Source organism: Mus musculus, chromosome 4 (genome assembly GCF_000001635.26).
Source record: "Mus musculus strain C57BL/6J chromosome 4, GRCm38.p6 C57BL/6J".
Lineage (NCBI taxonomy): Eukaryota > Metazoa > Chordata > Mammalia > Rodentia > Muridae > Mus > Mus musculus.
The window spans coordinates 108,564,032-108,589,326 of NC_000070.6; the positions used below are offsets into that span (position 1 = coordinate 108,564,032).

Consider the following 25,295-nt stretch of genomic DNA (forward strand, 5'->3'; position numbering starts at 1 on the left):
TAATAAGGCTGCTGATATTTATAATTTCTCCTAGGAGTAGAGTTACAAAGTCAGTCATTTCTCCCATCTTAAAGGAGAAAAGGTAAGTACAGGCAAAAGGAGCTGTTCTAGTTAGGATCTTAATACTCTCAATCAAGTATCAGTTCCTATGGACTTGTGTCTTTGATTTCTCTTACCTTTGTGAATTGCTAATTCCAATATTTACGAGGTGACCTGTATTACTAGTCAAGTATTGGCATTGCCTGTGGCACTGCTGTTTGTTCTCATATCTACTCATACAAAGTCTCTGGGCATCTAAATCCTCCACGACTGTCAGTTGTAGCCTAGATCACTATGTTGGACTCCACTAGTCCCTATTTTCTCCCCTATAGAAAGACCACAACTGTCTCATACTTACTAAATTGAGTGTGTTATTTTCATTCCTACCACAACCCTTTCACTCCCATACCTTCTAAAAGCATTCTCTTATGTTATCTAGCAATTTAGGTCAAAACCAGAAACAGTGCTCTGCTTCAGCCTGTGTTGAGATTACAGGTGTGAACCATGATACCTAGCTTGTATGAAGGATGTTAAGTGTAATCATGTTGAATTGTTTAATGAACCTGAATTAAAAAATTCAGAAAAAGCTTTATGTTTCAATGTATTCTGTTCTTGCAAAACTACTAACTAGGTATTTTGTATGTTTATTGCCACTACTGCTGTAGTAATTCCTAATGAGAAGTTAGGAATTACTATGTTTCACTACCTGGGTGTTTACATATCATGTTTACATAGCAGCAGCATAAACCAGAAGATTCTCAAAGCAGTTAATTATAGAGAAGAAACAAAAAGCCAGAGAAAATGAGAACTGTGGCAAGTTTAATTACAAATGAAAGGATCACATCTTTTTACCTCTCAAATTCCCAGGTCTTCTTGACCCTGCTAAGTATGAATAACCATAGTGGGTTAGGCCAAAACTTGACCTTGATTTGGTCAAAAACACTCTTCAAAGCTGTTGGTTATAATCCAAAGAGATACAAAACTTAGCACCTCTGTAATATTAAAATAAAAACAAAACCCAACAAAAGAAGAAGTTGATTTTGAAAAACCCAAAATACTCATAGCTGCCTGAAGAGGAGATCTTGATCATTCCACTTAAACAGATGCTCTCATAGCCACAGGAGGTCATTTGGACCAAAGTCAAGATGCATCCATTACTCATTTCCCCTCCGGCTCTTCTTGTGGCTTTTCTTAGACCTGAAATGGAACAGATGAAAATCATTCAATTAAGTAGCAAATAAGATGACACAGAGTACAGGTGACATCAACATTAGATATAATGTGGTGGTTTTAGTGACATCTCCCACTTTTTCCTCCTCAGTGCTGGGATTACAGGTTTACCCAGTGCAATTTTACTTGTATTTGTGTATGTTACATGATGTTGAATGTGCACATATACTTGAGTGCATATGCAGGCTGGAAGCTGTGACTGTCATATCTACATTTTATTTATTGAGTCCGTTGTCCAGTTGACAACCCAGTCACCTGGAAAAAAGGAATCTCAACAGAGGATCTGTCCACAGTAGAATGGCCTTGGCTATGTGTGTGAGAACGTGTCTCGACTGAGGTGGAAGGGCCCAGCCCACTGAGGACATTATCCCAAGGTTGTTGGGCCCAGGCTGTGTAAGAAAGCAAGACAGTAGGCAGCTCTCCTCCACAGTCCCTGCTTGAGTTCCTAAAGTGAGTTTCCTCAATCAAGGACTGGAAACATAAGGACAAGGAGTGAATCTGAAGTATAATCTGAAAGAAATGTGTTGCTCTGGGTCATGCCATTTATCCCAGCAACAGAAAACTAGAAACTAGTCTAGATAACCAGTCTACCTTGAGGATCCTGTCTCTGCTTTCAGTATTGGGATTCAAGGAAGTCAATCGCCTGCCTGGCTTTTAAAAAGTGGTTTCTAAGGATCTGTACTTTAAAAGTACTTACTTTGCAACGGGGCGTGGTGGCACACGCCTTTAATCCCAGCATTTGGGGGGCAGAGGCAGGATTTCTGAGTTCGAGGCCAGCCTGGTCTGCAGAGTGAGTTCCATCCAGGACAGCCAGGGCTATACAGGGTTAGTACTTACTTTGCATAGCAAGTACTATGTCCTTGAAGCCACTGAGCTCCATGGACCTGTTTTGTTTTTGTTTTTCAGGCACTTGGCTGTTAAGTTGTAGAAGCTGGTTCAGTTCCTAGCATCCACATTTGGTGGCTCACAATAACTGCAGTCCCTGGGGATTTCATACCTTTGACCTCCACTGGCATCTGCACTCACCTCAGATACACACATATATACAATTCTAAGCTGGGTATGGTGGCACATGCCTTTAATCCCAGCCGAGGCAGGCAAATCTGTATTCAAGGCCAGGCTGGTCTACAAAGTGAGGACAGCCAGGACTGTTAAACAGAGAAACCCTGTTGGGGGGTGGGTAAATTCTAGGAATTTTCAGAGGAAAAAAAAAAGCCTATTTTTGTCCTGTGATAACTGCAAATACCCATATCAAACAAAATTTCTCATCTTAGTAGTATTTGAAACCACACACACACACACACACACACACACACACACACACACACATGCCAGAGGTCTACATTGAATGTCTTCTAAATCACTCTCCACTTCATTTGTTGAGACAGTCTCTCCCTGAATTTGAAGTCCTCAGACTGGCTAGACTGATTAGCCAGCAAGGTCAAGGGTCTCTCTAGCACTAAAATTTCAGGTGTGCCTGGCCTTGAACAGTTGCTACAGACTGAATTCTAGTCCTCATGCTTTCATGACAAGTACTTTATTTACCCAATTAGTTAACTTGCCAGCTGCATACTAAATTCTTAAAGTAGAGCTTTAGCCCATACCTTTCAGGAGACTTTGAGTGGCTTCTATGTCTGTGACTACGGTGGTGACCTAGGGAAGAAAAGGTCATTGTCTGAGTGTTTCAGTTCTCTCACTCTGAGTACCACCCACCCATCCTTGTCTCCCCCCCCCCCCCCCCCCCCCCCGTTCCCTCCCTTTTTGGCCTATTCTGAGGATACTACTTACTCTCACATATCTCTATACTGATTGTTAGTTGTGGCAGGGAATGCAATAATGACATCATATATCCAGAGCATTATGGCTAACTGGACAAAACTTTAATTACCTTACGATTTAACCTCTATTATACTGGTCCTTATTTGTGCAATTTGGATAAAAAACTGAAATCCCATTTCTGTATAATGAAGCTCAGAAACGTCTAATGTGAACTTCTGAATTCCATGTCCCTCTCCTTTTCTGCTAGGTAGTAGTCCAGCTTGGCATTTCACGTTGCAGAAGTCTTAATGCTCCTTTTAGATTTAGTTACTAAGACAAGCAATAAAAGGCCCAAATACTACACCTGGGGATTTAGAGCGGGACCTGTGTCGTCTGTCTCTAGACCTGCTCCGATGGCGTCGTGGACTCTTGCTCCTATGCCTTTCTCTTCGGGGAGAAGGACTATGGAAAAAGAACAGTTAGTTCAGCACGTGTTTTACAATACCACCATTTCCCCTTTCAAAACTGACTTGTCAGAAATGATTAAGGACCTACCTTCTTCTTTTAGGGGATCTACTCCGCCTGTGGCAAAAGGAAGAGCAGGTTATTGTACTGGATATTGAACATTGAAAAAATAAAACCTTTTTCTTTTTTTTAAGAGGGAGAAGTGTTGGGGTCTGAACACTGTGGCTTCTGATTCTTGTTCTATGTCTGAAATGTATACTTCTACTTCTAACACTGTTTGACCATGCAACTTATTTTGAGCAGAGTGATAATAGCAAATGTGCTATAAATACTGGAAAAACATTTACATGAAAGGACCTATTGGCGCTTGAATTCTGTTAGAACCTAGCCAATTGAACCTGGTGAAGCATAGGAGGTACAGGGATCGGCTGTAGCCATTCATGTTATGGCCCCTCTATACTATGTGGGAAATACATAATCAGAAAGTAGGTGAGCAAATATAACTGAGCTGTATATCCAAGTCCAGCCTAATTCACTGGTGACAAACTAAGTAAAGAAATGGGATTTTTTGTTTTGTTTTATGTACATAGGTGTGAGGGTGTGGGATCCCTTCGAACTCGAGTTACAGTTGTGATCTATCATCTGGGTGCAGGGGAAGTGAACCCAGCTGGGTCTTCCAGAAGAGCAGCCAGTGGACTTACATACTTAGCCATCTGTCCTAGCCCCAAGAAAAGTTTTTTTTTGTTTTTTTTTTGGTCTACCCATGAAGTTTTAAGGGTGATGGTTCAGTAGTAATAGGGAAACATAAACACTGGCAAAGTATTCCAGCCCTACCTTCTGGGAGAACGACTCCGGCTCCTCCTGTAGCGCAGTGCAGGTGAACGCCTTGGCTTGTCCAAATCTCTGTAGCTTCTTCTTCGATGGTCAGGTGATGGCACTCTTTCAAGCTTGAGAAGAGATAGATGAATACTGGCTTTTATTAAAGGCAGTCATGAAGAAAATGGTTACAGTTCCCTTACTATTCTGTCCCATGTATATCTCTCAAGTGACTTTACAACAGTGATTTGACTACATAGGTTGGTAGTTCTAGTGACAAAAAAATTAACGATATACAGTTCTCCATGACCTTCTTATTGATAACATTATCTATCAACTGCCTGTGACTGACTACAGTAAGAAATAAGGCCCATTTTCTTAGGAATGTGAAATAGATTTAAGTTCAGTACTGTTAAATGCAAAGCCATAGTGGATTTTAAGCTTTAAAATAATTCCCTCTAGCTCTACCAAAAGTGTCTGTAGCAGTAGGAGCTGGGCATGGTGGTGTATGCATTTCATCCAAGCTGGGGACACTGAAGCAGGTGGATCCGTTAATGAGTTTGAGACCATTCTGGTCTATATAATTCCAGGACAGCCAAAGGTATATAACCCATCTTGAAGACAGACAACAACAACAAAAATAAAACAAAAAAGCACCAAACCAAGAAGGGAAAGAGAAGCAAAAGTGTAACAATACCTAGAGTATTATCTATATACAGCATATACAACTTGGAATTGTAGTAAAAATGTCAAACACATAAGTGGAGGAAAATGAGGATAAAAAAATAATACCGCAAGGGACAGGAACAGAAAATTCCATGTTGAGGAAAAATAATTAGATTACTGTTTTATCAATATAAAACCCAATTTGAGGTTAATTTTTTAGTTTTAGAGATAAGGTCTCACTGTGCAACTCTAGCTGGTCTCAAACTCACAGAGCTGTTTCTGTCTCTCTAGAGGGTTCAAATTAAAGGCATGTGTCACCACGCCAAGCATTTCTTATATGTCCTTCTGGTTCTTGCAGTGTTTCTTAGAATGTAATTGCAAATGCTTTAGAGCAGTTACTAGAAGCACTCCCACATTTCCATCATTTTAATGGCTGCTTAAAAATCATTTCAACAATCGACCTGACTCCTTACATCCTGACTGCTGAGGTGGGTTGTTTTCCACTTTTCAGCACTATAATTATTAATTCTGACAAAATATGACTATGTAGCAGGTAACTTCTCCCCTTAAGAGTATGTTCAAGCATGTTTTGTCCAAGTTTTTTGATAGCTACCATTCATTTACCAATTATGTGGGAATATACCTTCATGAACACAAAACAGTCTTCAGAGAAAAGTACTGTACTCCTCCTTGCTTTACAGAAGACAAGCAATCTAACGCAGCAGTAGAGACTGAGTGTACCTCAGGGATAGAATATGCATTCAGCATAAGTGACACTGTGGATGCAATCAATCCCTAACTCAAAGGGAGAAAAATCAGGACAATTAAGACTATACCACTACTATGACAGAGAAGAGGTATTCAAGCCAAAGGGGTATTTGACACCAAAGCTCCTAATTTTAGTAAGAATACAGCATTCTTATTTTTTAGGCACAGGCCTGTGATCCTACTATTCCTGAGGCAGAACTGAAATGTCTTGCTAGTCTTATCCACACACTAGAGCTCTCCCTGTCCAAAAGGAACCCAAAAGTAATTAATCCACAAAGAATGTAAAAAGGAAAGGTTATCATTAATTTACAAACTAAAGCTTACAAAATAAGGGCTATTCCTTCCTTCCTTCCCAGCCTTACCACTTTCATACATGCCTTACCTTCTCATCTTCCTCCTCCTCTTCCTCACTAGACTCCACATCATCCATGTCCTCTTCTAGGGCACTAACTCGAGGCTCCAGTTGCTCAGCTTCTTCCAGCACATACCGTTTCTACAGGGACCACAACGTCAACAGTCATTGCCATTTCTTCCATAGCCTGATCCTAACAGAGTTTCTGGGGTTGACAGAAAAGCCTTGGAACCACAGCTCTGGTATGATATTAATATACAGTGGAATCCATATGCCTCCCCTTTTAAAAAAGATTTATTCACACAATATGTACTCACTGATAAGTGGATATTAACCCAGAAACTTAGGATACCCAAGATATAAGATACAATTTGCTAAACGCATGAAACTCAAGAACAAAGACCAAAGTGTGGACACTTTGCCCCTTCTTAGAATTGGGAACAAAACACCCATGGAAGGAGTTACAGAGACAAAGTTTGGAGCTGTGACAAAAGGATGGACCATCTAGAGACTGCCAGATCCAGGGATCCATCCCATAATCAGCCTCCAAACGCTGACACCATTGCATACACTAACAAGATTTTGCTGAAAGGACCCAGATATAGCTGTCTCTTGTGAGACTATGCTGGGGCCTGCCAAACACAGAAGTGGATGCTCACAGTCAGCTATTGGATGGATCACAGGGCCCCCAATAGAGGAGCTAGAGAAAGTACCCAAGGAGTTAAAGGGGTCTGCAACCCTATAGGTGGAACAACATTATGAACTAACCAGTACCCCGGAGCTCTTTACTCTAGATGCATATGTATCAAAAGATGGCCTAGTCAGCCATCACTGGGAAGAGAGGCCCATTGGACTTGCAAACTTTATATGCCCCAGTACAGGGGAACGCCAGGGCCAAAAAGTGGGAGTGGGTGGGTAGGGGAGTGGGGGGGAGGGTATGGGGGGACTTTTGGGATAGCATTGGAAATGTAAATGAGGAAAATACCTAAAAAAAAAAAAAAGAGTAATTCTAAAAAAAAAAAAGATTTATTTATTTACTATATGTAAGTACATCATAGCTGTCTTCAGACATTCCAGAAGAGGGTGTCTGATCTCATTATAGATGGTTGTGAGCCACCATGTGGTTGCTGGGATTTGAACTCAGAACCATCCAAAGAGCAGTAGGTGCTCTTAACCGTCGAGTCATCTCTCCAGCCCCTCCATATGCTTTTTAAAGGTCCCCTACAAACATAAACAGATTGCTGAAGGGAACAAGTTCATTTTCAATTGTTTCTATTTCCTGTGGTCTTATACTGTAAGGTCAATACATTGTCAATCAATTTGTGTGTCATCAAAAATGTTACCTTCAGGGCTGAAGAGATGATTCAGCTATTAAGAGAACTTGCTGCACTTGGAAAGGACCTGAGTTCAGCTCGAGTACCCACATGGTGGCTCACTAGTTCCAAAGGATCCAATGCCCTCTTCTGGCATTCTCTGGTAGAAGGTGAAAATTGATTGTCCTCTGGCCCCTATATGCCCTGGCACATTCACACACCCCCAGCATTAATAATGATTAATTAAAATAACATGAAAAGTAAATGTTTTAATTTTATAAAGGCAAATTTGCTCATTTGTGTGTGTGACACAAATACATGAGTCTGCAAATACACATGCCAGCTTACCCATGCCAGAATAGGGCCACAGTGTCTTCTGTTGCTTCCCAGTTTAGTTCAGTGAGAGACAAGTCTTTACCTGAGCAGGAAGCTTGCCATTTTGGCTATACTATCTGGCCAGCAAGTTCTAAACATCTGTCTGTTTCTGCCTGCCAAGCTTGGGTTATAGGTACTTAGCAGCCATGCTTTTTACATGGGTGCTTGGGGACTTGAACTCAGGTCCTTATGTTTACAGATCAAGCACTCTTAACCACTGAACCATTTCGCTAACACTGGGCGGTTTTTGTTTGTTTTGTTTTTGTTGTTGTTTGTAGGGTTCTTTGGTGGTGAGGCTTATTTGTTTTTTGAGATGGTCTCACCATGAAGGCTTAGTTGTCCTAGAGCTAGAGCAGGTTTCCAAGTGCTGGGACTAAAGTCCAGCACCACAATTATTATGCCTGGCACAATAAACTTTCGGTAAGGTTGTTTAGTTCTTTCAATATTTTACAATTTTATCTGTGAAGCACATATGCCAGAGTGTACATGTGGATGCTAGGTTAGCTGATCTGTAAGCTTTTGGCATTATCCTCCGTCTTCCTTCTGTGTGGGTTCTAAGGATATGAACTCAGAGTGTCAGGCTTGTACAGCAAGTGTTTTACCCACTAAGCCATTTTCTCAGGCCTAAAGGTTCTCCTTTTTTTTGTTGCTTCATGAATAGTTATCACTTTGGGTGTGAAGGAAGATGATAAACAAGACACAAGACGTTTAAAGGATTGAGTGTTTTCTTTCTCATTCTGAGTGATCTTTCTTCTGTTTCTTAGCCTAGCTTACCAATTTGAAAAAACAATACTCCAGGTATATTTGGGATAAGACATCCTTTCCTCTATTCATTTTCAAAGCCTACCCATGAAACATTACCTGCTTTTATCTCATTCCCTACCCTTTGTAAATTTTGGTATAAGGACTTATTAAGACAACTCTTAAAGCTTCAGTGTTTCAGTAGGTATTTGTGTTTATGTGAGAAGTAAAAGGTGACCTTTGTCTCATACCTGTAGCCGGGGCAAAATGATATCACAGACTCTCTCACTGTGCAGGAGTTCATAAATGAACTCATCTACATGCATCAGCACAAACTCTGGAAGAGAAAAATGACTAGATTAAGCAACCTGCAAATGACTTAGTTACGCAAAGAGTAAAAGAATCATGAAAGTTTATGTGAAGCTCCCTACGTGCCACACCTTTCCTTCCTTCCTTTCTTTTGGAGACAAGAACTGAAAGTAGGGCCTTGTGCTTGCTAGTGCTTCATCACTATGTTAAATCCCCAACCTTACCTTACCACTGGACTAAGTCCCCAACTTTGTGCCTTACCTCTTTAAAAATGTTTACTTACATTTATTATTTACATATACCACGCCCATGCACAAGCTTTTGCTACAGAATATATGTAGCAGCCAGAAAAAAACTTTCCAGAATTTATCCTCTTCAACCATATGGGTCTCAGCCTTGACAGGAGGTATCAGCCCAGTCAAGCCTCTTTAGAAAGAAACTAAGAGATGAATGAGGGGTCTAGAGAGATGGCTCAGTGGTTAAGAGTGCTGACTGCTCTTCTGAAGGTCCTGATTTCAAATCCCAGCAACTACATGGTGGCTCTCAACAATCCACAATGAGATCTGACGTCCTCTTCTGGGGTGTCTGAAGACAGCTACAGTGTACTTAGATATAATAAAAAATAAATGTTTAGGTTGGAGCAAGCAGGGCTATCTGAAGCAAGCAATCTTCATTCCCAGCAACCACATGATGGCTCACAACCATCAGTACAGCTACAGTGTACTCATACACATAAAATAAATCTTAAAAAAAAAAAAAAAAAAAAGAGAGATGAATGAGGCTGTTCCAGGTAGCAGAAGCAAAAAACAGGAGACAGAAACATAAAGGCAGACACTATTGGTCTTGAATTATGTCATATAGTCTTGACTAGATTAGATAACTCAAGAATCATCATTCATGTTAATTTTAATAGATCACTTAATAGTAACTTCTCCCACTAATCCATAATGTCCCCAAATATACTATATTTCTCTTTTAGAGGCCTGTGGTGAGATAGCTGAGTAGGTCAAAGCTCTTGCTACACATGCCTGATGATATGAGTTTGAGTCCTAGAACTCACAATAGGAAAAGCAAAACAAAACAAACCCCAATAACTCTCAGATTTGTCTGACTTCTACACATGCACAATAGCACATACGTGCTTACAATCACAATATAGACAAAATATTAAAACAAAAATATTTATTTTTTTATAACATAAAATGACAATTTTTTAGAATCTCCATAGCAATATTAACTTAGTTGTATGGCTCAAGTGACTTCGCATACCTCTATCACCCTACTCAAAGAAAGTGTAATTAAGTCTAGTAGTGAGTGGGCCGGGATACTGCTCAACATATTGTCATGCACAGGACCACCACAGAGCATCTTAGATACCACAGTCATGTTGCTTCTAGTTCGTGAGTGACATAACACCTGGCATATTACCAACTCTCAATATATATGTTTCAGTGAAGAAATAAATTAATAAAAGTTTAAAGTATAATACAGATTGAGAATTCCTAAGGAGTATTTGAGGTTTCTGGATAGAGATGATCAATTGATAGTTTATATGACCATTCTAAAATCTAAAATGCCCTGAAATCTGCAATACTTTCGTTTTAAGCCATTTTGAATAGGGGAATATTCAACTCACACTAAATTGTTAATCTTCTATATCCCGAAGAAGATAGGTGTCTCTCCACTGGAGAGTCTCTGATTATATTACTAGAAATCCTTCCTCAGCACAGGTGTATCTCCAAGGCCAAGGCCAGTAGCCCAGTGGCAGAGCACTCACCTCACATGCATGCTGCCCTCCCTAGGTTCAATTCTCCAATACTATTCCCTCCCAAGACATGCATGGTAGTGCACTCTTGTAATTCCCATATTTGAGAGGCAGAGGCCAGAGAATCAGAAGTTTGAAGTCATTCTCAGCTACAGTACAGAGTTACATGTCCTCAAAACAAAGCAAAACAAAGATGTAGCTACAAAAGATAGAAACAGGGGGGTGGGTATGGGGGACCTTTGGGATAGCATTGAAAATGTAAATGAGGAAAATACCTAAAAAAAAAAAAAAAAAAAAGATAGAAACATCTCCTTGGATATGCTTAGTATCTTCAGTGGAGTCCCTATATGAGTAACATAGGTCCACTTAGTCTACAGAGTACAGCATAGTGTGGAAACAATCCTAGAGAAGCAGCCTGCAGGGGAAAGAATGTCAAGCTGTAGGATTTGGAAACTAACCTTGGGCAGGCTAACGCAGGTTTTATAAAGAAACCATTTTGAAGCTTCTACATCTTGTGGATGGAGCATATGTGGAAAATATATCTGACTTAAGTCAGTGTTTAACATGAAATGCAGCAGGGAAGGAAGGCAGCCATGTTCCCAAGGGGTTAAGGCCCACCAAGGCTAAGGCTTCCCCTGACGGAAGGGACACAGCGACAATGCCCATGCACAGGAACACTCAGCGCGTGTGAAAACGAGTGACAGGCCAAGGAACAACAGTCTAGAGACTTGGCCTCATACCTCCATTTCGGTTCTGGCTCTTGATTTTTCGATAGTCATTGTACAAAGGCTCCAAGTACTTGTAGCAATCAATTGCAGTTCCTGTGAGCCGCATGTAAAGTGCCCCCAGCATCCGGACATACCTACCAGAGAGAGTACAGTGAAACAGCAGGCCATTTCAAGACTTCCTGAGTTTTATAACTGGCTTTTCTCATGACAACAGTCGGTAAAAATGTTTCTTGGTTTTTTTTTTTCTTCTTGTTATCAGATAAAGCTGTAATTCTGAAGATATCGTAGAACAGATGATGGCTAAAATATGGAGACCTAGTCAACTTCCTAATCTACCGATCACGAGCTGTGAGGGCTTGCTACATGTTGTTCAACTTTCAGGTATATCATCTGTAAAACTTTACAGAATTAGCCTAAGATTCCAAAAAGGTAACACTTACAACACAGTAAACATAATATATATTTTATAATAATGCTAGAACATGCATACATAGGCACAAATGTAGGTTCTAGATAAAGGTCAAAGTCATAGAGGTTAAAATTCTGATTTCATAAATTACTAACTTTAGTACCAGATATTGAACGTGTTTTCTCAACCTCTAAAATGGAGAATCTGCTACCTAATGTACTACCTTGGTGCAATAAATAAATGCAAGAAAACTATAGTGTTATCAACAGTATGAGCATATGTTCTTACTAAGTTAATTTCTAATTGTCTTTTTTAAGTATTATCCCTCCTTTTTCATCTCATATATCCAATTCCTTACTCAAATCTCCATTTGAAATTCAAGCTTCATCATGTGAGAAGAACAGTACAGCAATGAATATGCATTCTGGCAGGAATCCTAAGTGAAGCCTAGTACTCAGGAGGCAGCGGATAGAGGACTGCCATAAATACAAGATTAGCCAGGACTGCATTGTGAGGCAATATCTCAAAAAAACCAAACCAAACCAAACCAAACCATCCTCTGAAGCCAGCTTTACCTCTCCAGCTCACATTGGAGGAATCAGACTCAGCCCCCTGGCATTTTTCTGCCCTCAGGCTTGATCTCAGCCACAGATCTATGAATCACTATATGTGAAGCCCTTAAAACATATTTTGTTCGGCATAGGATCAGCTAATATACCTGCCTCCTACACCTGCCTCTGCATTCCTAGAGAATAGATAATATGAAACAGCTAATTACGTTTACCCTACATTGATAGGCTTTAAATAATTAAAGAAATTCTATGGGGTCACAGTCAATAGGTAACAAAGTCTAAATAAGATACAGAACTAACCTTTCAACTAACATCTTATGTTGTATGACTCCCACATCTGATGGCTACCAACATATGGCTTTGATGAGAATCTGTGTGTATGTGTGTATGTATGCATATGTACAAATACTATGTGTGTATACTTATTTAATTTGTGAAATCTGTTTGGGGGAAGGGGGAGTTAGGTCTATGTTACCACAGCAAACAAAATACAAGTTCAAGGGCAAAAGCGTGTGGAAATGAAACACAACAGTCCTATTAACAAAGCCAATTCTGAACCACTAGAAGTGTTGTACTTGTTAACATACTCACTTGAAATCTTCATTTTTTATGAACTCAACAATGATATCCTTCTCAGGTTGAATCTGAAGCATTTTCAAGGTTAAACACAAAAAAGGAGTTGGCTTTATGTTTCCACCATACACACCACCAACGAACTTTAACTCCATGGCTTTGTCCACTACAAGTTCAGCTGAAACAGCCAAAAACAAAGTGACATACATCTTAGACATATTAAAGGCTTTAGTTTTTCTTGGCCTTAGTTTTTCTTGGTTGGAAGGTTAAATAGCTAAAGGTTTAGAGTTCCTAAATAGTCAATAAGAATTTAATATTAAGAGAACAAGAGCTTATTAATAACAGCCTTAAAAAGGAAAAAAACAAAAAACCCTGAGCATGGTGATGATTGCTCAGTCCCAGCACTCAGGAGGCAGAGGTAAGCAGATCTCTGGGTCTGAGGCAGCCTAGTCTGCAGAGTGAGTTTTAGAACAGCCAGGGCTACATATGCCTGGAACTACAGCACTACAGAGAGAGACAGACCCCTCGTCCCAGTCTCCATTAATTGTTTAGTCCATCAAGGAAGGGTGGGACTCATGAGTCCTCAATCTTTATACAACAAATTATGAGGGAAAAGTCCTCTTATTACTACCAGATGCTGGTCTGGGGTGGTGTACAACTTTAATGCCGGAACTCGGGAGACAGAGGCAGGCACATCTCTGTGAGTTCAGGGCCAGCCTGGTCTACAGAGTGAGTTCCTGGACAGCCAGGGCCAGGACTACACAGAGAAACCCTGTCTAAAACAAAACAAAAAAACAAATAATCATTGTCCTGGCTTCCAGCTAAGGATAATGAGAACAAAAAAGAGCTTAAGTGATTTTACATGCTCAAGAACCACAGCCAGAGTCACACCAGGTGAAGCTGAACAAAGCTACGACAGCTGACAGAGAGCCACTCTAAAAAACTTAGGAGCCAGCGAGGTGGCTCATGCCTTTAATCCTAGGGACCAGAAGGGGAAGGCAGATGAATCTCTGTGTGTTCAAGAGAGTTCCAGGCCATCCAAGGCCCCCTGTCTCAGGGGAAAAAAACAACAACAAAAAAACCCCAAAACAAAACAGAAACCTAAAGGACTAGGGGAAGCAGGTCAAAAATGAAACTACTGACCCATTTAAGAACAGCAAGAATTTTATTATAGGAATGGTGAAGTTCCTTGAACATCTTCAAGCTGCATTAAAGGAACCCTTATCTGGTCCCTGAGATAAACAATCTAGGACCCAGCAGACTATCAATAAATAAATAAACAAATAAATTAATTAATTTAAAAAAATGGAATGGCTCAAAAAAAAAAAAAAAAAACTAAAGAAATCCTTCAGCATCAAGAAAGACCGGTCAAGCCGGGTGTAGTGGCGCACACCTTTAATCCCAGCACTCGAAGGCAGAGGCAGGTGGATTTCTGAGTTCGAGGCCAGCCTGGTCTACAAAGTGAGTTCCAGGACAGCAAGGGCTATAGAGAAACCCTGTCTCGAAAAACAAAACAAAAAAAAGAAAGACCGGTCAAGCAGGACGTGGTGGCGCACGCCTTTAATCCCAGCACTTGGGAGGCAGAGGCAGAGGCAGGCGGATTTCTGAGTTCGAGTTCGAGGACAGCCTGGTCTACAAAGTGAGTTCCAGGACATAGGACAGCCAGGGCTACAGAGAAACCCTGTCTCGGAGCCCACCCCCCCCCCCCCCCAAAGAAAGAAAGAAAGAAAGAAAGAAAGAAAGAAGGAAAGACCGGTGAGCCCTGCGGTGCTGGTGTATTCCTTGAATTCCAGCACTCGGGAGACAGAGGCAGTTCGAAGCCAGCAGTTCTCCAGGACAGCCAGGGCTATTACAGAGAAACCCTGTCTCGGAAAACGGAAAAGAAAAAAGAGAAAAGAGAAAAAGATCGTGTCAGATTTGTCTGTGTCCCGTCTAGTACAAGTCCAGGCACAGAGCAGTTTATATGAATAGTTGACATACTCTTCCAGTATCACCCCCAAAGGGTCCGTCCTTCCTCACTCAGACAGAAGAAACCACCCGTAAGCCGAGACGCGGGCTGCGCGCTGTCGCTCACCTGTAAGTCCAAAACACTCTTCTTTCCAGTACTTTGATTCATAGATTCGCGTCCGGATGATCTTCTCCACCAGATACTGAGGGTTGGTGCCATGGATGCTGTGGGCATCCTTCACTGTACGGTTCGCCATTTTAGAACTCTTTCAATTCTATTTCCGTCGGCTTGCTTAATACGTCACATTCAGTATTTATTTAAAAGAAGGGAAAAAAAAAAAAGGACTACCGGAGGCTAGGGAAACATTAAGGAATCCCTTGCGACCGCGGAAAGCCACCAGCTTCGTACCGGAAGCTGTGGCGTAGAACTCTTTCGCCGGAATACGCACACCCCGCACCAGAGAGGGCCCAAGCAAATTGGCGGAAGTACGTCATGAACCCCCGGGAGGGCGTGGCGAGTGTCCGAAACGCCAATCAGAATCACACTGTGGGCGGGGTTTCGGTTAGTGGCGCGAAAAGTTTTCTCCTGTGCCTTCAGTTCTTAGTCAGCTGAGAGCTGGGACTACGTGTTGTAGCCGTGGTCTCCCGGAGGAGCCAGACCTGGACGAGCGAGCGTCCCCCAGCTACTCCAGTGCCTGGACTGCAAAGCGTCGGCGAGGTGAGTGCGGGTCGTTGTCCACGGACTGCATACACGTGCACCTAGGGCCGTCGGTGCCGGCACCGCTCGCAAGCCTGTAAACCTTCTCGCCTCCCCGGAGCTCCAGGAACACTTCCTGCACTGAAGGAGACCTCGGAGAAGCGGGTGGCGCCGGCCCTCGGTGGGGAGCCTAAGGCTTTGGCTCTCCGCGTGCACTGCTTCTGAAAAGCACTCGCAACCTTTCCTCTGGAACCGCGGAGCTGGTGTTGCTCTCCGCTTTACTGGTGATTCCGCCCAGAGACAGACTTTCTCTAAGTCACTTTCTGGGACTTTGGCGTCTCCTCTCCACATGGCTTGCCCTTAAGTGAGCTTTCATCTCCAATCACTGGAGAAAACATCTAATGGCTCGTATTCTACTTTCTTGGGTCTAGCCTTCTCTTAACAATTGGAGAAATTGGGAGTTCTAAGCTTTGAGCTGTGAGATTCCTGTCACGAGGTCTTTTTAGTTTTCCATAGAAGTCGAATAATCGTAATTATTTTCTACTGTAATGGTTTTTAGACATTTTTCTGTGTAGAGCCGGCTGTCCTGTAGCTTGCTCAGAACCAGGCTGGTCTCGAATTTAGAGACTGCCTCTGCCTCAGGCCCTAGAATTAATGGCATGCACCACCACACCCTGTTTTTTCAGAATTAGATTGGGGAAGGTGCGGGAGGGGGGTTCAAAACAGAGTTTCTCTCTGTAGCCCCGTTTGTCCTGGAACACTTATAGACACACATCTCAGCCCCCTCTCCTGAGAGGCTCCTCCAGACTGTTGTTGCTAATCCTTCCTATAGACAAGTTGTTCCTCTGGCTTCAGGATGAAGTTCTGGGGACAAGTCAAACTTCTTGGAATCCATTGTTTCAATAGTTGGCTACAGTAGGATGGGCATTGGTTTATCATACCGTATTTTCTCTTAGTCTGATTATCTTAGAACAGTGCTTAGCACACAGGCCTCAAATAATATTGGTTGAATAAAAAGAGATACTATTTTTCCATTTTGTGGATTAGGAAATGGGTCCGGTGGACCTGCCACTCTGATTGGGAAGCTGTATATATTACTGTATATAATAAGCTGCCAGAAGTAAATACTATTTTCACAGGTGATACGATGATACATAAGGTAAGGTAGCTTATTGGTATCTGACTGTTCAGACTTAACTTGTACAAAGATAACATCTCCCTTTCATTAGCAAATATTTATTATTGAGCATCTTCTATGAATTTACATTGTTCTGGGGTTACTTTAAAGATTTAAATGAGGTACATGTGTCAAGAGTTTGGGCTTAACTTTTATTAAGGTTCCTTTTATGTTTTTGCATTGGGTATGGTTCCTGTACTGGGTTCAGACTTGTGGTGTCCTTCCATGGATATCGCTAGAAGTCAAACTCTTCTCTTTGCCAAACCAATCCTCCTGGCTCCCCAGTCCATTCACCATTTTTGCTGATAATCAAAATCATTTTGCTGATGGAGGGGGGGGGTTGGGGGTGTGTGGAAGAGTAGTTGATTGAGCTGTGTATTAGCATTTCAACATGCTTTTATATGAGTGTCATTCCTCAGTGGAAAGTTGATGAATAATTAGGATTTCTGGAAAGAAGTCCTAAGGACAGCAGGTAGCAGGCCTTTTGTACTGTAGGCATCTAACTTGTCATCTTTTCATTTTGTGAGGAATCCTACATTTTGTGTGCATGTGTTTGCCAACTTTCTGTTGCTATGACACAGTACTTGAAAAAAAAAACAAGGAAGATAGATTTACTTTGGCTTACAATTTCAGATATTTCTGTCTAGGGTCATGTTAGGACAAGATAAGGGCACCCCAAAGGCTTGTCCCTAAGGATCTACTCCTTTTACCTAAGTCATGTATGTGGCTATATATGAAGTATGTGCCTGGTGTCTCCAGAGGCCAGAAGGAGGTGTCCTATTCCTTGGAACTGTAGTTAAAGTTGGTTTTAAGCTGCTGTGTGGGTGCTCAGGTTCTCTACAAGGGCAACAGGTACTCTTACCATTGGGCCATCTCTCTAACGCCTGTTTCCTTGATTTTAAGAGATTTCAAAATTTCTATCATCTCCCAAGTAGCCCATCAATTTGTGAACCTTTAATCCATTGAAGAGGTCAGATACTCTGTGAGCCAATCAGTTCCCAAAAGCCTATCACATGGCAGCCCTGGCTTTTATCAGGTGACCTTTGGGAAAATACAATTCCAAGCTACAACAGTGCAAGTTTTTTAATAGTTTGATTAATTTTGTTGTTCTATACTACTAATGGGAACACTTTGGTTCATGTCTTTTCTGATAGGTATACGAATTACCGAGTCATAGAGTGGGCATACATCCAAGAATTTGTATGAAAGTTTTTTTAGTTTCCAAAAATGACTATATAAGGTTTTTGTTGTTGTTTTAATTTTGAGAGAGGGTTTCAGTGTGTCACCCTGGCTGCCATAGAACTCTATATAGACCAGGCTGGACTTGAACTCAGATTTGCCTACCTCTGTTTCTCAACTTCTGGGATTGAGCACCATCATGCCTAGTATCTTTACGACTTTAAATGCCCTTTAAACACCATTTATCTTAAAGTTAGATTATTTGAGGATTATAGAAGCTTTGATGGAAAATAGGAATTTGCTACAGATAAATCATTCAGTTGATATTCCCATTTTATTTAAATGAATACTTACTGAGTACTACAATTTGCTTGAGTCTGTGCTTTTTATTTTAGAGACATTTGTTTTCATTGTGGAAAGTTGGGGCAAGTTACAAGATTTATTTCTTACAATTGTGTGTTGCATCAGTGAATAAAAAGAATATATGTTTGTGATGGTTTGTCTATCCTTGGATCAGGGAGTGGTACCATCTGAAGGTGTGGCCTTGTTGGAATGGGTGTGACCTGGTTAGAATGGGTGTGTCACTGTGGGTGTGGGTATAAGATCCTCACCCTAGTTGCCTGGAAGTCAGTCTTCCACTAGCAGCCTTTGGATGAAGACATAGAACTCTCAGCTCCTCCTGCGCCATGCCTGCCTGGATACTGACATGCTCCCACCTTGATGATAATGGACTGTACCTCTGAACATGTAAGCCAGCCCCAATTAAATGTTGTTTTTATAAGACTTGCCTTGGTCATGGTGTCTGTTCACAGCAGTAAAACCCTGACTAATACAGAAGTTGGTACCAGGAGTGGGGTATTGCTGTGATAGGCCTGACCATGATTTTATTTGAAAGAATATAGATTTTTGGACTTTGGATTTGGAACTCGGTGGAATGCTTTAAATGAGACTTAATGTGTCATCCTAGTAGGAATATGGAAGACTTTGCTGCTGGGAGTAATTTGAACTGTGTTAACCTGGCCCAAGAGATTTCAAAGGAGAAGAATTTCAGTATGTGGCATAAAGACTGTTTTTGTGGTATTTTGGTGAAGAATGTGGCTACTTTTTAACCCTTGTCTGAAAAGTCTGCCTGAGGCAAAGGTGAAGAGACTTGGATTAATTGCATTGACAAAGGAAGGTTCAAAAAAGCCCAGCAGAGACTTTGTTCTCTGGTTAAGTCTCACATAGAGAAGTTTGAACAAGCATAGCAAGCTTAGAAAGGCAAAATATAAAATATATGGTTCGAGTATTGAAGGAGTACCAGGAAGTGAAATGGAGCAAAATCTTGTGTTCTAGGAGATAACAGATTAAGGGAGTGGGACCTTGGGGCAAGGTTCTACCCAGCTTAATTAGATCCAGGCATGGTGGTACACACCTTTAATCACATGCTGATCTCTGCATTCAAGGTCAATCTACAGAGCAAGAACCAGGATAGCCGGAGCTGGTGAGATGGCTCAGTGGGTAAGAGCACTCAACTGCTCTTCCTAAGGTCCAGAGTTCAAATCCCAGCAACCACATGGTGGCTCACAACCATCCGTAAGAAAATCTGACTCCCTCTTCTGGTGTGTCTGAAGACAGCTACAGTGTACTTACATATAATAATAAATAAATCTTTAAAAAAAAAAAAAAAAAGAACCAGGATAGCCAAGCTTAGGCAGTGAAGCATTTAGAAAACATAAAGCCAGTGTTAATGTAATAGTACAAGGGGATCATGTTCTAGATCCTGTAAGCAGCAGAACTTGGCAGCTTCAGCCATGTGGCTCTGGCTCTAGAGTTAAGAATGGAAGGAACTACTTGATTGATGCTGGTTAGCTGGAGCTAAGGAATTAGCGGTGATTAAGAATAGACCAGCATCACTGAGGTGAAATCTTATGGGAATTGTTTTCTGGGAGCACAAAGAAGCTGTGTTCCAGAGATAGCCAAGGTTGTACCTCGTGCTACAGCTGGACTTGGTAATGTGTAAGAATCACCCAGGTGGTACTGGTTTTGAAAGCATGAAGATGTCATGAAGAACAGCTGAGGCTTGGCACTGTGAGAGGTCTTGGAGGCCACTGGAGAAGGTGTATCCAAACTACAGCTGAGGAGCTGTAGTTAATGGCCCAGGACTGAAGGGGTCATGCAAAGGAGGCTATTGGTGAAGCTTAGTTGGAGTGGAACACCCCAGTGTATTGGAGATGTCAGTACCATGGAGTGATCACCAAGAACTGCAGCCATAGTGGAATGGATCAACCTGAGCTTAGAGTGCTACAGAGGGCAGAGCTGGAGAAGTGATGCCAGCCCTTAGGAGGAGTCTAAAAGATGAAGTAGAATCCCAGACACTGAAACAAGAAGCTGTAACATTGAAATTGCCTTGGAGACTCAAAGATGTTAAAGATGCCAGAGCCATGGCATACATGCTGAGGAAAGCTGCTAACAGGGAGTGGAACCAGCCCAGGAGAAAGCAGTTTGTTGCAGTCAACAAAGATGAAAAAGGAGTGGAGATCTGAAGACCGCTTTGACATCAGCCATGGAGATGCAGAGTTTGGAGTTTGCTCAGCTGGTTTCCTGCCTTGCTTTGGGGATTACAGTTAATTAAATTGAATGAATCTCAGAAGAGACCTTGAACTTTGGACTTTTAACATTGTTGTGACTGCTATAGACTATGAGGACTTTGAAAGTTGGACTAAATGCATTTTGCATTATGCTATGTTTAAGTATGGCCCCTATAGACTCATATTTTTGAACAAGTCTATGGGGACCAGGGAGTGGAATGTGATGGTTTGTCTATCCTTGGACCAGGGAGTGGCACCATCTGAAGGTGTGGCCTTGTTGGAATAGGTGTGACCTGGTTGGAATGGGTGTGTCACTGTGGGTGTGGGTATAAGATCCTCATAATTGGGATTATGCCCTATGCCACTAGGCCTGGCTTCTTAGCTCTTTGTTTAGGTCTACCTTGTATTTGATTAAGATTCATGTTAGTAGTGCTGCCAGAGCAGTACCCATTAGTGACATTGGGAATGTGTTCAAATTATACTCTACACAATCATAGCATGATCATTTGCACCTGTTGGTTTGTTGTTTTTGAGTCAAGGTCTTGCTATGTGTAGTCCTAGCTAACCTGGCATTTGCCATGTAGACAGGGCAGGACTGGAACTCAACAGATTTGTATTTGTCTCTGCCTCACAAATGCTGAAGTTTCATGGCTGTCACTCATGTATCTCTTTTCCCTGCCCAACTCCTGAGATTTTTGCCAAGCTAAACTTCATTCAAAGTATAAATAAAGGGGAAAGCTGGTTCTTCACAGGAAGAAGGGACCAGGGCCAGACTCCCTAATAACCCAGTCTTCATTTCACTATTGGAGTTTTTTAGATACTTTTTTTAAAACAGAGAAATTTTAGGGACCAAGTGTTTCTGAACATTATATAAGATACGATGCCATAGAATTTGAGGAAATCCATTTGTTTAATTTGGATTTCTACAGCTTTTACAATTCTTTTTTCCAAGAAGCCTTTGTTCTGATTAGTAATTCAGAGTATTGTTAACCCTGTAAGAGAAGCATCACATTTTGATTAAAAGCTTAGTACTAATTACTTAATTCTAAGATTGGCATGGCTGATATTCTTATCAGTACCAAGAGATTATAATGTCTAAATCCATTGTAGAGAATCATATTAGACTTTTCAGTTCTTTTCCAGTTTTCTATCACTAAAACCAAATGTGCCTTAGAGATTTATTTAATGTATGACTGCCAGTGTGTATATACGTGTACCTATCATTACCTGCTTTTGAGGTTAGAAGGGAGCATGAAATCCCTTAGAAGTGGAGTTACAGACATTGTGAGCCTCCATGTATGTAGGTGCTTGGGAGCTAAACTTGGTGCTGGTAAGTGCTGAGCCAACTCTCAACCTTATACTTTAATACCAGCATTTCTTTTCACCTATTCACAGTATTCAGATCTGGGTCTATCAGATGCAAAGAAAACTATTCTGCCAAAGCAAGTCTAGTTAGCTACTGATTTTGTATGGGTATATTTCTATGTACATATGAGGTCCATTCCTCAGGAGCTGTTACTTAGGTTTTTTTTTTTGTTTGTTTTGTTTTTGTTTGTTTGTTTGTTTTGTTTGTTTTTTTGTTTTTTCGAGACAGGGTTTCTCTGTATAGTTTTGTTTGTTTTTAAAGATTGTTTCTTTTATTGGCCTGGAACTTGCCAAGTAGGTTAGCCTGGCTTGTCAGCAAGTCCCAGAGAGTCACCTGTCTCTGTTTTCCCTGCAGTAGGATAACAAGAGCATCCCACCATGCCTAGGTTCTTCATGTACTTTCTGAGAAATAAACTTAGGTCCTTGTGTGTTGGAAACCATACCGTGAGAAAGTAAGCCTTTCACAGCTTCCCATCCTAATAAGCCAAATGGCCTTGTGCTAAGGAGCGGGTCATCACCTCCTCCTCCCTATCCCTTCCTAGCACCAGAGACCCTAAAAGCTGAATTATAGTCACCTCTTCCTTATCTCTTCCTGACTCCCAAGACTTCTAAGGACATGAGTTATGTGCTGAGCCCAGCCTGACACCCAAGGCTGTTAAGGAGGAATCTACACCCCGGAGATAAGACTCAGTGCCTCCTGCCTGCAGTCTGAATTCAGCCTTCAGGTCCCCAGATGCCCACTTCTTTGTTCTTAGTTAATTCCCCCTCAACCCCTCCCTGTTTCCCTTGCTGTGTGCTTAAAACCTGGCGTTTCGGCCTAATAAACTGAGACCTTGACAACTCTTTACTTGGTCTCACTTCTGTTTCTCGCTCATTTCTCTTCAGGTTTGCAGTCACCCTCACACCCACGAATTACTGGGTCCTGCTGGGCGGGACACTTGTGCTTGCTTACATGACACTTCACTAACTGAGCTAGGTCTTTATTCTGTAAAATGATTATTATGTTAATATAGATTCATAAAACTAGTACAGGTGTAACAGTTCCTTAACCAACTAGTTCCCAAATAACCACACTAAAAGACTAAGACTTATTAAAATTGCCTTGAGCCAAATACTGAGCAGTTCTTCCATTCTGAACCTCCAAGCTAGCTCGGTTTCCTCCCAGACAATATTCACATATTACTTGCATTTTTTATTTTTTTGTACTTTTTTCTTCCAGTTCTCCTGTTGCTTCCTTGACCTCTCCTTGTGGGTTGCTCCTTCCTGCCTGCCTGCCTGCCTGCCTGCCTTCCTTCCTTCCTTCCTGTTTTTTTTTCTACTCCTCCTAGAATTGGAAGTTCCACTCTATCCTCTAAAGCTCTGTATTGGCTCATTGACTTTCATTGCCAATGTAGAATGAATGAGAAGCAATATTTATATACAAACTTGAGATAGGAGCTTCTGAGAATAAACATAACAAAACTATGTCCAGACTGAAACCAGATACTGGGATAGAGAAATCAGCACGTAAAATAATACAAATAGATTCTACCCTGTGTACAAAAACATATTGCCGATCTGAGTGGGATGGCACGTTTAATAAAGTTCATCACTACTCCCTCAAGTGCTGCTTTTATAGACTTATGCCACTATCCCTGGTAACCCCTCATTGGAGTCCATGTTATCAATGTCTGCTGATTACTCAATATATTCAGCTCAAAAATCCTTAGAAAGATCTACTCCCTCAATCATAAGACTTGACTCTAATATCCAGCCGTTCCTTTAGGCTCTTTGCACCATAGTTGTTCTTTGACCCGGTCCACAGTCAATGGGGTCTGCAAGAGCGAGTGGGGTTGTGGGGCAAGAGTTGTGGCGAAGAATGGAGACAACACAGGCTATCTGCTCAAGTCTCTTTTATTGAAAGGTAACTATGGGTGTGTATATATATATACACACATACATACATACACACACACACATACATACATACATACATACATACACACTCTCTAGGGAGTGCAGCTGGAGACACTTAACCACAGATCCAGGATGCATAGGAGAAAAACAAGATGTTATCAGAGTGTGTTCAGCTGTAGTGGGCTTCTTGCAAAAACATCATGCTAAGAAAACAAGTCTCTCGTCAGTGAGTAAATAGCTCAAGATTCTGCTAAGAGTTGGCTTCCAACAGTTCTTTACTATGCTATATTTTACCCTAGCTGAAGAGATGTCACTTGGACATTTGTTCACAATTGTGCTTTGTTTGTAGTAAGTGTTTTCTCTCTCTCTCTCTCTCTCTCTCTCTCTGTCTCTCTCTCTCTCTGTGTGTGTGTGTGTGTGTGTGTGTGTGTTTCTTGGTGTAGCCCCTGGCTATCCTGGAACACTGTAGACCAGGCTGGCCTCAAATTCACAGAAATCTACCTGCCTCCCGCTCCCGAGTGCTGGGATTAAGGGTGTGTACCACCACCACCACCTGCCTAGTAGTAAGACTTTGTAGGCATTTATAATTTATTTTCTTTACATATTGAGCCTCTATATAAAATATACTAAATCACCTGTATTTGATTTCCAACAAGATTGACTTTTTCAGTGTTACTGAGCTAGGCGAGGTGGCCCGCGCCTTTAATCCCAACACTTAGGCGGCAGAAGCAGGGGAATCCCTGAGTTGGAGACCAGCCTGGTCTACATAGTGAGTTCCAGGACAACCAGGGCTGTGTAAAAGAGACACTGTTTTGAAGAACAAACAAAAAGATAAAAAAATAAATGTTATCGGTTTAAATGTGTGGTAGTGGGCAGAGGTATTAAGGGGAGAATGCTGAACTCCATTAAGGCAGGAACTGACTGTATCTTACAGCCCATCAGACCATGCCATCCTACCTCACAAGGCAGAAGACCAGACAAACTTTCTCATGGGTTGGCAGGCCATTGCCGAATCGAAAACAGTTCCAACAAATGTACAGGTAAGTAGTGAAGCTCTTTTTTAAGATTTATTTACTATTATACATAAGTACACTGTAGCTGACTTCGGACGCACCAGAAGAGTGTGTCAGATCTCATTATGGGGTGGTTGTGAGCCACCATGTGGTTGCTGAGATTTGAACTCGGGACCTTTGGAGGAGCAGTCAGTGCTCTTACCCACTGAGCCATTTTACCAGCCCCCAGTAGTGAAGTTGGAATGCAAAATGTAGCCTCTCAGGCTAAACTGTTAATAGTTTGTATTTAAACTGTTCTGTTCACTGTGGTTTGAGGTTTGAGGGACAATAGATAGATCCGATATTTTGTTAAGACGTTTTTGTGATGCAGAAACATCTGTTGTGGCTTGTAAGTAAAATCTGATGTATACCATAATGTCATCTACTTAGGGTGAATTTGAAACTTAAAAGATAAAAAGAGATGTTGGTCCTGTGTCCTTCTGAACCTTGTGCTTGTGTGGGTATATGTATGAGGTGTGTGTGCTCACTGCAGGCCCGAAGCTGATGAAAATGGAGTGCTTCTTTGATTGCCC

The 25,295-nt window shown here is 41.5% G+C and overlaps 2 protein-coding genes across 4 annotated transcripts in view; one reads left to right on the plus strand and one right to left on the minus strand.

Moving 5' to 3' along the window:
• Window positions 1–835: 835 nt before the first annotated feature.
• Prpf38a (PRP38 pre-mRNA processing factor 38 (yeast) domain containing A) lies at window positions 836–15,305 on the minus strand. The gene is made up of 10 exons (NM_172697.3): window positions 14,954–15,305; window positions 12,898–13,057; window positions 11,338–11,459; window positions 8,775–8,860; window positions 6,125–6,235; window positions 4,327–4,439; window positions 3,583–3,609; window positions 3,392–3,489; window positions 2,874–2,922; window positions 836–1,236 (listed from the first exon to the last, which is right to left on the minus strand). Exons 1-10 carry the CDS (start codon window positions 15,081–15,083, stop codon window positions 1,194–1,196), a joined length of 939 nt encoding a protein of 312 aa, NP_766285.2. The 5' UTR covers window positions 15,084–15,305; the 3' UTR covers window positions 836–1,193.
• Orc1 (origin recognition complex, subunit 1) overlaps window positions 11,674–25,295 on the plus strand; it is a 40,326-nt gene continuing 26,704 nt past the window's right edge. The window contains exons 1-2 of one of the 3 annotated variants that reach the window (XM_011240469.3): window positions 11,674–11,706; window positions 24,645–24,750. In XM_011240469.3, coding sequence (XP_011238771.1) covers window positions 11,689–11,706; window positions 24,645–24,750 — 124 coding nt within the window. In that variant the 5' untranslated portion in view covers window positions 11,674–11,688. Of the gene's footprint in view, window positions 11,707–15,422; window positions 15,545–20,747; window positions 24,751–25,295 lie in introns of those variants that run through there. The other 2 variants (NM_011015.2, XM_030253310.1) reach the window with 2 other exon arrangements.